The sequence below is a fragment of the Clytia hemisphaerica genome, unplaced genomic scaffold (genome assembly GCF_902728285.1).
Source record: "Clytia hemisphaerica strain Z4C2 unplaced genomic scaffold, Clytia hemisphaerica genome assembly, whole genome shotgun sequence".
NCBI lineage: Eukaryota > Metazoa > Cnidaria > Hydrozoa > Leptothecata > Clytiidae > Clytia > Clytia hemisphaerica.
In genome coordinates this window covers 18,389-31,475 of record NW_027104140.1, presented here as the reverse complement: position 1 = coordinate 31,475, position 13,087 = coordinate 18,389, and the positions used below count along the sequence as shown (strand labels likewise).

Here is a 13,087-nt window from a genome sequence, read left to right as displayed (position 1 = left end):
TCAGATCCAGTCAAGATATTCCAGATATCTTCATTTTGACTGCAGACTTTTATCAAATTCTTTTTGTAATGGCTTGCTAACACTTCAAGGAAGAAATAAAAAGACATTTTTTGAAAAAGAAGACATTGCATTGCTAAAAACAATAAAAACGTTATAAAGCGGAAGTTAAAATTGCTAGACCTACCTATCTTTGTAATCAAAGCGCTGTGGAGGAAAAATTCCCCGTTGCATATAAATAACTGTTTTAGGGTAAAAAAGGGTCAAATTTTTCAGTGGTACCACTCTCTATAATTCTAGTCCTCATTTTCACGCTGAAAATGCTTGCCAAAGTATGAAAAGTAAAAAATAATAACTATAATGAAAGAATTAATTTCAGAGAGTAGCACCATTGGATTTCTCAGGTATTTTCTGATAAATATGGAAAGTTTCACTGTCTGAACATTTTTTCCTCCGCAGCGCTTTGAAATCAAAGATGAGTTGTGAAATTTTTTGTGTCCCGCAGATCTAATTTTTCTAAAAATGGCCTTACTTGGAACGAATTTTTAGACAAAGCTGTAGAATATCACACCTGCATATTAGATATGGTTGGAAAGCTAAAAGAAAGCTCTAAATTACTCAAAAATAATTAATTTTATAGCTCAACTACACAAAGAACAATTGCTTGTCAAAGTTGGACCTAAAATTGAAAATTTTCATGAGCGTCAAATAAAAAACAAGCAAACCCGGAATGATAGTATTGTTTTAAAAAGATAGTATTTATTTCCGCTTTGGCGCGCCATACATATTGATGTTTCCTGCAACTAACGTGGGGGTGGGGGGGGGGTCAGAGCCTATGACGCTAAGAAATTTCAACAGAATATCGATTTTCAAACCTGTAACATTTTGTATTCCATCCTTCCCTACACCTGCCATCTTAATTCAAACGCATAAAATATAACAAAGATGATATCCAATACCCTTCCGTTATGTCTGTCAGTGAGGCTGGAACTTCGATTTTTAAGGATTACGATTTTACCAGTTTTTTAGCCATTTTTGCCTCGCTAACCCAAATCTCGCAACCTTTTTACCTTATGGAAGATCGAAATTAGAGTTTTTCAGCGTTCCGAAAAAAACGCATAGCAGAAATTGTTTTATCTTCACAGGATCGATTCTCGACAACAAAATACATCTTTTGGTCTCTGGGTTTGTTTCTGACGTTTTTCCTTCAAAGAATATCAATTGTCAATCACTTTCCTTTTCCCCGTTTTTGATTCGTTAAGATGTAAGCCTATGGAATTTGCAGCCGATTCTAGTGCATTTAGTAATTTTTGAGCGTCTGAAAGCTTGAAAGCTTAGAACTGGTTAGAGCTATATCATCAGCAAAGTCTGTATCAGTGAGATAAGTCGCTGGACTACGAGGCCCAAGTTTCTGTTCAAGGAGAAAACCACAATGTGAGATTTTATCAACAGAAACACGCATGATGTAATCTACAACTAAAATAAAAAGAAACGGGGCGAGGGTATCACCTTGCAAGATACCTGCTAAGATGGGAAAAGTATCAGTCTCTCCGTCTGTAGTCTGGATAGAAGATTTGGTGTCTGTATAAAGAAGCTTGATGGCATTAATGATTTTCAAGGGAATGCCATATAGTGAGAGTATATCAAACATTTTATCTCGATCAACTGAATCGAAAGCTTTTTTAAAGTCAACAAATACAAGTATAGCGTCGAGATTGAAATTCCTGGCTTCTTCAAGTATGCGACGAAGGGATAGGATTTGTGTTAGTGTGGAGCGCCCACTACGAAAACCATTTTGGAGAAGACCTACTCCTCCCACCGTAGCATTAACAGAGTTTTTGGTTGCTGAAGATGTAATAAGTTGAAGAGTAGAGTTTGAAGAATACGTAAGGTTATCAGCAGGGTGAAAAATGCGATGTTCTTGGATTGCAATCATGTCTATGGAATTTTCAGACATTGAACGCACGAGCTCGTTTATTTGTGTAGGTCCATTCAAGGTTTGAAAATTGAAAGTACTAATTTTCAAGAGATTGGTACATCTCAGTAATTTGTTTTGTTTTGGGTGATCAGGTTCTTTCTTGTCAGAAGAAATCCTCCCCAAGGAACACTGGGGGTGAAGATCTCTCCATATGTCATACAAGGTCCTAACCTGAGTCTGACCTGAGCCATGGTTCTATTATCCAAGGAAGCTTTGAATATTTACTAGGATTTCCAAAGGGTAGGTGGTATTATTTAAGGTTTCTGGGCTGCCAGGAAGTATTTCCAGCCAAATAGTATAGATATTATACGTGGGTATATTCTTTATCATTTCTTTACTTGTCTTGTGTGTTATTCCTTCAAACGTAATGCTTCAATTTATATTTTGTTTTCTGGATTTAAGAAAAATTCAATTTCAAGGACAAGTGCTTAGGTGAAGGCTTCTTCATAAAAGCGAAAGACATACCGTGAGATAGGGTCACTTGCATCAGTGCCAGTGGCTGTTTGGTCATTAAAATACAACTACATGTTTTTTTATAAGCATTGCACTTATAAGCATATCTAGGCTCAGATATGGGGAAAAATTAAGCATATGGCAGTATGGCAAGCATTGCTTGAGCCTACAAAAAATATTTTTTTCCTGATTTTGGCTTTTTTTGGCTGGAATTTCACAGATTTTCAGTATTTCCCTTAAAATTTATGCCTTAGATTTAAGCAACCCCTCACTGCCCCTCAAGCATTTTTCAGCCTTATTAAGCTTTCGATCTAAGCATCTCTGAGCCTGTTTTCGGATTTTTGTATACTTATAAAAAAAAAACATGTATGCAGCTCCGCTCCCAGCTCTACTCTACCATTTTTGTTTTGATTTAACTTTGTATTTTAATGACCAGCCAGTCTTTCATTTGAGGGCTATGCATGTTTGCTTCCACTGATGCAAGTTACCCAATCTCACAGTATATTTTTCGGATCCGGCATGTGGGAATAGTGTCAGGACCTGCAGGCGACCTAGTAGGTATGGGTGTGGTTTAGGTGTGGTTACGTACCAGATTGGCTAGGAATTGGGTTATTATCAGTTAGGGTTAGGGTTGGAGCTAAAAAAAGCACTCTTTTGTGATTTTCTCTACATATACTCTGGTCTGTAGTTTGTACAATACAATATTAATAGCCGTCAGAAACACTGTCCCGGCATGAATCCGTGGCGGTGCAGTGGATAAGGCATTGAGTTTCCAAACGATGGAACTTTGCATTTGGTGGGTTCGAATCCATAGTGTCCTAGTAGGTTGGTTCCCCCCCCCTAGAAAATGGAAAAAATCCCTCTCCCCCCCTTTTAAATCCCCCCCCCCCCTGAGATTTGAAAAAAAATCCCCCCCCCCTAGAAATTATTTTTTTCAATTTGCTCTTGATGCTTCTATTCACGTTATCTCTGTTATATATACAATGAAAAATTCAAAAAAAAGTTTCCACAGAGTGAAATGAAAAGTTAAAAATGAACTGCTAGTGAAAGATAACTTCTAATCAATTTATTTACAAAGCGATAGGCCACACCAGAAAGATTTCCACAGTAGAAAAAAAAAATGTCCCCAGATTTTTCTCCCCCCCTAGACTTTTTGGGGCCATTTTTTTTTAAAGGGGGGAGGACACTATGGAATCCCACCGGTGGCGATCTTTCGGTATGTCAATCAGTCAATTAGAAAACATAAAATAAAAAAACTCATAGAACCAGGAAGTCGGAAAAACTACAAACGAGAGACTGGAAAGTACAAAATAAGTCCAGATATGTCTTTCATCTTTATGAAGAAGCCACAACCAAGTGCTTACCCCCGAATTTCCAGCTGTTTCCAGTGGGGCTTGTGTTTATAGTTTGAAAATGTCTGCATTTTACTGTCAACTGCTCTAACTTGGGATGATTGGTCAAAACATGGGACTGTTGATATCCGGCCTATTTTCACGTACGGTTAAATCTCTTTGACAAAAATTCGAAAATACCAAGTTCCGTTCTGTAAAAACGCACCTGATAAATTTTAGGTTAAAAAGCCGTCCGAACTTGCACCTGGAAATCTCAAATCTTGCACCTGCACTCAACTTTTTCCGAGTTGTGCACTCAAGATCTCGAGCAAACGTGCCACACTCTGCAAACTGGCTTTCTGTCATTACATGTCGTGATAACTTTCACTGATAGTGCGCCCTTATTAACTTTTTTGTTTTCATTCAAAATGACTGGACGCTGATTGGAGAACAAGAGAAAGCCCGTCGCCTAACCACCTATCACCGTTGCCACTAATTTGTTCTTCTCTGTTCCAGACATACGCGTGTGTTCCACTGCAGATTTTTTTCATACTTTGATTTGAAAGCCTACTCGTCGCAAAGAGGAATCATGTTTTTTTTAATAAGCTGTTCATTAACTCAAATAAAATGACTTTGGAGGTTTGGTGAAATGGTGGCTGAATTGCCGTCCCATGTTTTGTCAGATAGTCCAAGTTAGAGCAGTTGACGGTACATTAATAGTCATTTTGGAGAATAACGGGACGATGCAGTCTTTTGAATAGTTGTTTAGGAGAACTGGAAGATATCTGCGATCAGTTGAAACTTAAACTCCTATATCAGGATTAGAAACTAGGTTACAGTAGTCTTGCCTCTTTTATATTTCCCTCTACAACAATACAATTACAATGCTGACAAGTTAACACAACGCATTGACAAGTAATCCCTGAGAGAAGTTTATATTATATTGAAATCTGCAGCAAACCCCATAAATGAGGTTACCGTATTTCAAACAGCCCTTGCTTTTGGCAAAGAATCGTTGGAGATCATCCATTCACCTCTGCAATCAAGACATCAAAGGGAAATAGGTTAATCTCTTTGATAAGAAATCTCTCTGTGTGAAAGTCACTCCGTAAGGCTCACCCATCTTATTCTTGTGAGCTGGCTTTCACACTTAACGTATTTTTTTCTTTCTGACTCATTTGGCTTGGGCTCTGCAAGAAGACCAGGACTTGTTTCTGGGGGGGACTCCCATTGATTTGAAGTGTTACTGCCTCCATTCCAGGCTTTTCTGTCCCTAAATTGCTTTGAATTTTGGAGTAAATTCTGTCCCTAAATTGCTTTTCGTGTTGGAGTGGTTTGCCATCGGAGATCAATTGTCAGCATTGGACCGATCCTTTCCACAACTGATGATGGTGGATCTTGAAGCTCCGGATGTGGACGTGTCGCGAACGGCCACATTGACACACACACGAAAAGCGTTAAAAAGGAACATTGTGCAAATAATTACGCAACATGGATCCACCCTAGATCTAAATTAAAACACCAAATCGATCATTTTATCGTAAAAAAGGAACATTTCAAATATGTGATGGACGCTGGAGTCTCTCAAAACGTGATCGACTCAGACCATTCAGCTATAGTATGTAAACTTCGAATGATTTCACGCCTCAAAAAGAAAACTTCTCTACGAGATCGCCTGATACGTCTTGATTATAGTGGACTGAAAAGTGATGTAACCAGTCAAAATTTCTGTGCTTCCGTTATGGAGAATTACAATATTCAACCCCCTTCAAACAGTCCATATACACGTTTATCTGACTCTGTCAAAGCGACATCTAGTACGCTTCCACAAAAGAAAAAACCTTCACCAGGTTGGTTCACTGCAGCAGAGGATAGTTTAATTCCATTAATTGAAAGAAGAAACATTGCAATGTTGAAACATTTGTCAAGACCGCTTCGTTCTACCGCTGAGAAGCTGAAACAGGCTAGGAAAGCCCTAAAGCGTACAGTAGGGAAAGCTAAAAATGAATGGATTTTTTCGAAATGTAGTGAACTGAATAACGCCTCAAACACAGGGACTAAAGTGTTTTGGGAAAATATCAAACAACTCAGTGCTGGTCTGTGTAAAACAAAAGCTAGTGCTGTACCATCAATGAAAAAACCGGATGGTTCCATTTGTAAAACTCCGGAAGAAAACGCGCTCGTTTTTCAAGATCACTTCAAAGCTTTGTATGGTCGTCAACCTATCTATGATGACTCAGTTCTCTCCTTACTTCAACCCAAAGAAGTCGTTACCGGTCTTGATAACTTCCCCACTGATGAGGAGATAGTAAAGGCTACTTGTAAGCTAAAGGAGAAAGCTCCAGGTGATTCCGGAATTCCGCCACAAGTGTGGAAATCGATCATTCAAAATGAATCTACTTACGAAATTTTCAAATCCGTGATTTTAGACTTTTGGGAGAATGAAAAACCACCCCTAGAATGGGAGAAAGGATTGCTAAAGGTTCTTCCAAAGAAAGGAGACCTTAGTATGCCCGGGAACTATCGTGGCATTATGCTACTTGAAACGTGTTATAAAATTGTAGCTATAATATTGCATGACAGGCTCCGCCCTGTTGCCGAATCCCTAGACAACGAAGCGCAATGTGGTTTTCGATCAGGGAGAGGATGTGCGGATGGAGTTTTTACCGTCAAAATGGCTATAAAGAAAAGAAAAGAGCACGGCCTTGAATCTTGGGTCCTATTTTTGGATCTAGTTAAGGCATTCGATCGTGTCCCTCGTGAACTGTTGTGGCAGGTCTTAGAAATTTTTGGCATACCTGCTAAATTGATTCGCCTTTTAAAATCGCTACATGCTCGTGTCGAGGTGAAATTTGTTATTAATGATGTCACAAAGTCAATTGAAAGTATTATTGGAGTCAAACAGGGGGATATTTTGGGTCCTCTGTTGTTCATATTTTATCTTGCAGCCGTAATGATATCATGGCGTAATGCGTATGATAGACCTGTCTGTATTTTCCATACGAAGTTCGATGATGTATTAACTGGTCGCAGATACAACACAAAGAGAAATATCGAGGAATTCTCTTTACCAGATTCGGAATATGCTGATGACACAGCTGTTTTATTCACATCGCGTGAATCGACTGAAACGTACGTACCCCTCCTCTTCAATCATTTTAATAGATACGGTCTCGAAATACATGCTGGCACCGACGAAAAACCCTCCAAATCAGAAATCCTTTTCGTTGCAGCACCAAAACGCATCTATGCAAATCCTTCTACATACGATGGCTGCAATCTGTCAAATATTGTTCTACCAGGTGGCGCACATTTACCAATAGTGGATCGCTTTTGTTATCTGGGCTCTTTTCTGACGAGAGATTGTAATGATAATGTTGATGTTGTTGCCCGAATCAATTCGGCAAGTCGGGCATTTGGTAAATTGAGAAATTGTTTATTTTCGTCAACCAGTATTTCATACAAAGCTAAGAAATTTGTATACGAATGCATTATCTTGGCTATTCTCTTACACGGTGCTGAACACTGGTGTTTAACCGAAAATCTTTTCCGAAAATTACGTTTATTCCATGCTAGATGTGTACGTGCAATGTGTCGTGTGAACCGGCTCCACACCCGTGTGTATAGAATCAGAACGTCTGATCTGTTAAATCGTTTATCTCTGAAATCCGTTGATTCGTACGTGAATCGCCGTCAACTTCGTTGGCTGGGTCATGTCGCTCGTATGGATCAACAGCGACTACCCAGAAAAATGCTAACTTCGTGGGTGCCATCGAAACGCCCTCGTGGAGCACCAAACTTCACATATGGAAGAGGAATTTATAAGTGCTTGAAAAAGGTTGGTTTGTCAAAAAATGACTGGTATCAAAAAGCTTTGAATCGTCTGGATTGGCGTAAAATTATTAATTCCAAGTAGCATATTTTTTGATAGTTTTATCTAGTTACTTATTTGCATAATTTTTCCTTTTTTCGCTTTTTATTTTATCTACCTAGCGCTGTGATCTCTATCTTAGGATAGAGCCTATTCCCTGTGCTAAGGGAAGGTTTATCTATCTATCTATCTAATTGCTTTGAAGTGGAGCGTTTTGGGTTAAAAGCGGCAACCGGATGTTTTAATTCTCAAAGTCTGCCAATACCGTTCCACATCGATTAGGAAAAGATTCAGTGACCTGATATTTCAAGGAAAGATCAATAATGCAGCATTAAAAGTTTTTACCAATTCAGCACATCCAACCAGGATGGGTCAGGGTCCAGGATACCAACCCAGGGCCCAAAAACCTGACTTTTCGAGATTTGAAAGTAGTAGACACCACCACCCCCTAAATTGGTATCAATACCAACTTGAAAACCCCAATTTTCTAAAAAAGGGGGAACCCGCCCCCCCTAAATTAGTATCGATACCAACATGAAAATCCTGATTTTCTGAAAAAAGGGAGGACCCACCCCCCTAAATTGGTATCGATACGAACTTGAAAATCTCGATTTTTCTGAAAAAGGGGGACCCACCCCCTCCCTAAATTTGCAATCAGTAAAAATGCAAGAGGTTTGCTAAACAAAATCTGTGGATGTTTTTATTCAATGAACATTCCTCTTATTAATTACTTATATTATGCACCACACTTTAGACTCCTGAAAATGAAAACAAGTTTTTCTCATTCTAACACAACGTAAATTAAGTTTCTTGAACTAAATTGGCAAAATGTATCAAATTCATAAAACTAGTTGATAAACTAGACTAGATAAAAACTCATTGTATTAGGCACGTCTAGAGTCGTTGTAACATAGCCTATATGATGAACGTTATGTACAGAAAAATTTTATCACAACTAAGAAAGTTTCAGTTTGTTCAACTCTAGTTTTGAATGAATTTTGGTTGATTGAAAGGATTGAGAGCAGCAAAAGTTAAATAAAAATTTAATTTCAATTATAGAATGAAGAATGATTTTATATGGAATCAGGGTATGGTTTAAAGGATTCAAATAAGTTTTTATACTTACATTATACAACATTTTAAGTCAGATACTAATTTCAAATTCAGCAAAAACTAGAAAAAAGGGGGACCCACTCCCTCATTTTGGTATCGATACCAACTTAAAGATTCCCTAATTTTCAAAAAAAGGGGGACCCACCCCCTAATTTTGGTATCAATACTAACTTGACTGTTTGAAATTAGAAAAAAAATTTACACCACCCCCGGCCCTGGGTTTGGTATCTGGATCCTGACCCCCCCCTGATCCAACTGGTATTGCCCCAATAAACAATGCAACGCTGAAAACCCTACAACAAAAACCGAAATTGGATGAGCTTGTCGTCCAAGGTCCAATAAACAAAATCGACCCTGTACTGTTTGAAGCCTTTGACGGGGAGCTTGTAGAACGGATGGCTGCCGGCAGGAGGTTCATCTGATCCTTTCAAGCTTGATGCACAAATGTGGCAAAGCATACTCTTGTCGAAAAGTCTACATACGTTGGTGCTACATGGAAAGGGTTAAGTTGTTTTGGTACAAAACGAGTGTAAAAAATCTGTATTTTGGTTGAAACATCTGGAAATTTTGATACTTTCTTAACTTGGATAATTTCTATGTTACATGGAAACTCAATGATATCATCGTCAAGGCTTACAATGTGGTGCCAACACCTGAGTCCAATAAAAGAATTCCCATGTAGTGTCGACATGTAAATGCACATTGACCTCAGTTTGAGAGCAAAATATTAAATCTCACTCCAGTCCTGAGTTTAGTAGTTTGCTATCAAACTGAGGTCAGCATACATGGTTTTTTTTTCTAACCTTCACTGGTGCTCTCTAAGAAGTGGAGTGCATATTGAAGATTCACCACACCTGAAATGTCATTTTATTGATTCATTTTAGGAAAAATAAATTATCCGGTAAATTGTAGAAATAAATGTAGTAATAAATAAATCATTCCTAAAAACTTGAAAGAAGTGAAAAAGAAAATGGCTTAGTAAAAGGTAAGAAGCAATTTGCCAAATTTTTACCACCAATAACCACTAATTTCATCTCTTGAAAACGTTGATGGGAGAAGAATTTTTCAAGCCATAGCCAAGTATAATCCTTGTGATCTCAGCTTCAATGAAATAAAATGATAAGAAGTAATAAATTTGAAATACAGAATGAGACACAAAACACATTCGACTGTTTTGGTTCACTTAAAATCATGATAAACTTCTGGACACCTATTCAACTACATACGATATTGTTGTATCCCCCAGTATTATTTTTAAGTGAATTTTAAGGTTCTATTTTTAATCATTTTTCATTAATTCTTGTTTGCGTAGAAAAGGAAATAATGGGAATTGACACTTTAAAAGACACAAGGTATAAAAGGGTAAGTTTCTCTCCAGAAATATCTTATTTTTTAGACAACATAGAAATAATAAAATTATATTCATGAAAAATTTCAAGGGTAGCATTTTTAATTGTAAAGTTGAGAAAATGTTTTATATTAATTTTGGCACTGCACTTTTTATAGACTCTTCGTTGAATGTCTTCTGCTTTGCCTCTGCACATATTTGCTTTTTGGGGGATTTTCCAATATCCAGATATGAACAGTTATGTTTTAGGTGGGTGAATCTTTTTTGTGTGCCAAATAACACTAGTTTTGATCTGTGAAACTTGGCTACCCCCATAAAATTTGCTCTCTTTTATGCTATTCAACAGGAAACTTGCCTTTTGAAATTAGAAAACTTAGATCGTTTTGTTTTTTCTTCAGAATGAGGACAGAGATAAGAAGGTATGATAAAGATAACGAATATGATATTAAACAGTTTTGTAATTGAAATTATACTAAATAAATATTCCCTTTTTCAATTCTTTTTTAAGAATGCACTTTAAAAATTAATTATCTGTTATCAGTTTTGGGATATTGCAGAGACCAACAATAGTGTCGAATTCCGCAATGAAGGTTGTTGAATTGTGCTTATATTTTAGAATTTCACTTCACAACTCCAAGACACACAATATACATAGCAATCAATTATGACAATCCTTTATCATGCATAATAGTTTATGCTTTGATTCTTTTTTGTGTTTTTTGACTCAATATTTTTTCAGACACTTGCTATTCACTTGCTATCAATAGATACCGCTTCTAAACAATGAGGATGAAAGTGACGATGATGAGGAGTTGTAAGCTCTGTTTTTTTCTTCATGTTATTCTGCAAAATTTTATCACTCTCATCAACAAATTTTAAAAATCTGCAAAATATCTGCTGCTTAAGATTTTTTTTAAAGTATAGAAATCATGTGAGTGTAGGTAGAGAGTCTATCACCATATTTCCCTAACACTCTACCTGGAAGAGCTTGGGATTCGAATACGATAAACTCTGTATACATATAGAAGTCATTTCAACAAATAGTTTCTATTTATCATGTTAACATTCGCATGATCTACTGTATGTACATTCTTTTTAGATTTGAGCGCTCCAAACAAGCAGCTAGCCTCAATTCCAACAGTAAGATTGACCAAGTCAAGCATGAATTAGATGGAGCCATAGGTGTTATGAGAAACAACATCAACAAAGTCCTAGATAGAGGCGACCGTTTAGAAGATCTAGAAGCTAAATCTGGTATGTTTCTTTACAGTGCTATCATTTCAAGGATCAAATTAAAGTTATGTCAGGTGCTTCGATTTTTTCCCTGTTTCAATTTAACAAAGTGCTAAAATCATAAAAAATGTTTTCAATTTTGATGATTAAAATAGAATCATCATTCGACACTGATATATTTAAATCATATTCATCTTCATTTTTAGAAAGGTTTGAAATGAATGCTTTCAATTTCAACAATTCTTCAAGAAAATTAAGCAATCGAATGTGGTGGCAAAGTGTTAAGGTATATTTTTAATGATAGAACAAAAACGTTTAAGATTTTTATGAATGCTTAAATCAATTTTAAATCTTAAACTGTTTTGAATTCTCTATAATTTCAAAACTTTTATATTTTCAGTCAAAACTGACTCTTGCACTGATAGTGATTGGCATTGTTATTATTGTAATCGGTAAGTCTTTTTATTTAACCATATCCTGAGTCAGCAGATTTACTATGTAGGTCATTATAATGAGATAAATAAATATATAATAACAATACGATAGAAGAAGAGAAGAAGTTTCTCTGATGATGCCAGATTGTGAAGCTAAACTAATAACAAACCATTAATGTGAACATATTCTTTCTTCTTTGAATTTTCCATATCAATTTGAGCTGGTTGTGTTTTCATTTGTGATTTTGCTCTTATTGAAAAGGATTAACTTTTGCTTATCCTCGGCATTTCATGTCAGGCACAGACATAGCAACAGTTGTTTTGTTTTTCTTAATTAATATAATACTGATGAAGCTCATTAAACGAGCAAGCTTCTTAAAATAGATAAGTCTGAATGAACATAGCAGTAGAAAGTACAATCATACAAAAGTGTTTTTGTGGTAGGGTCAACTTTGACCTAGATCATATTTTTAATCAAGTAAAAATATCAGTTGTTTCAGAATGTTTGTGAGGTGACAATCTTATTCTTTTCTTTTTCTTTTTCTTTTTCAGTATCGATTGTGATGAAAAACAAGAAATAAGGCTTTTTGCGAAAACTTAGAAAATCTTTAAGTGTCATCTTCAAGTGGTAATTTTGTCGTCCATTTTTTATATTTTCTTTTGGATTTGGTGAAAATATTTATTAGAATGCTTGTTATTTATATGAATTATTTTATTTACTTTTTACTCAATTTAAAATGGCTAATACCTACCTCACACACCCCTTGATTTTCAATTTCATATTTCATTAATAAGAATTTTTGAAATCATATCTTAGTTTATAAATCTCTATATCTTAATGATTTTAATTTACAATGATTTATTATCATAAACATATTGTTTTACATTATTTTTTCAAGAAAAATGATAAATGCATTTTCATTTTAGAACCATATCTTTATACCATAGAAAATAGACTATATTGAATGAATTGTTGAATCTCAGTTGCGGTACAATACATATAAATAACGTCCATCTAATGTTTATAACGTTCATAAAACGCTAAATTAATGTTGGAAAAACGTTTGTGTGGGAGCTTGAATTGTGTAACTTTTAGATACACATTTTAAAATTCATATCATGAAAATCAAATTTCATCGAGAGTTAGTGTTTTAAGAAATTCATTTAGATTTTCTTTAATTGAATTTTTAACTCATTTTAGATTATCTTTAAATCTTTAGTCAAATCTAGGGATTTAAATTCCAGTTACGTCTGATGACCTTTATTGACTTTGCCTGACAAGAAATTTTTCTGTTGGAAAGATTAGTATGGCTAAGCTAAAACATGTTC

General features: G+C 35.9%; 1 protein-coding gene across 2 annotated transcripts; it reads left to right on the top strand.

Annotated features, from left to right (window-relative positions):
- The first annotated feature begins 9,625 nt into the window (after positions 1 to 9,625).
- On the top strand, positions 9,626 to 13,082 carry LOC136813724 (uncharacterized). Of its 2 annotated transcripts, XM_067070221.1 has the most exons (8): positions 9,626 to 9,728; positions 10,056 to 10,105; positions 10,490 to 10,510; positions 10,859 to 10,905; positions 11,191 to 11,345; positions 11,531 to 11,610; positions 11,725 to 11,776; positions 12,311 to 13,082. In XM_067070221.1, exons 2-8 carry the CDS (start codon positions 10,067 to 10,069, stop codon positions 12,337 to 12,339), a joined length of 423 nt encoding a protein of 140 aa, XP_066926322.1. In that variant the 5' UTR covers positions 9,626 to 9,728; positions 10,056 to 10,066; the 3' UTR covers positions 12,340 to 13,082. The 2 variants fall into 2 exon arrangements, with proteins under 2 accessions (XP_066926322.1, XP_066926323.1); XM_067070222.1 differs by lacking the exon at positions 10,490 to 10,510 and having other exon boundaries at positions 12,311 to 13,006.
- Positions 13,083 to 13,087: the final 5 nt, after the last annotated feature.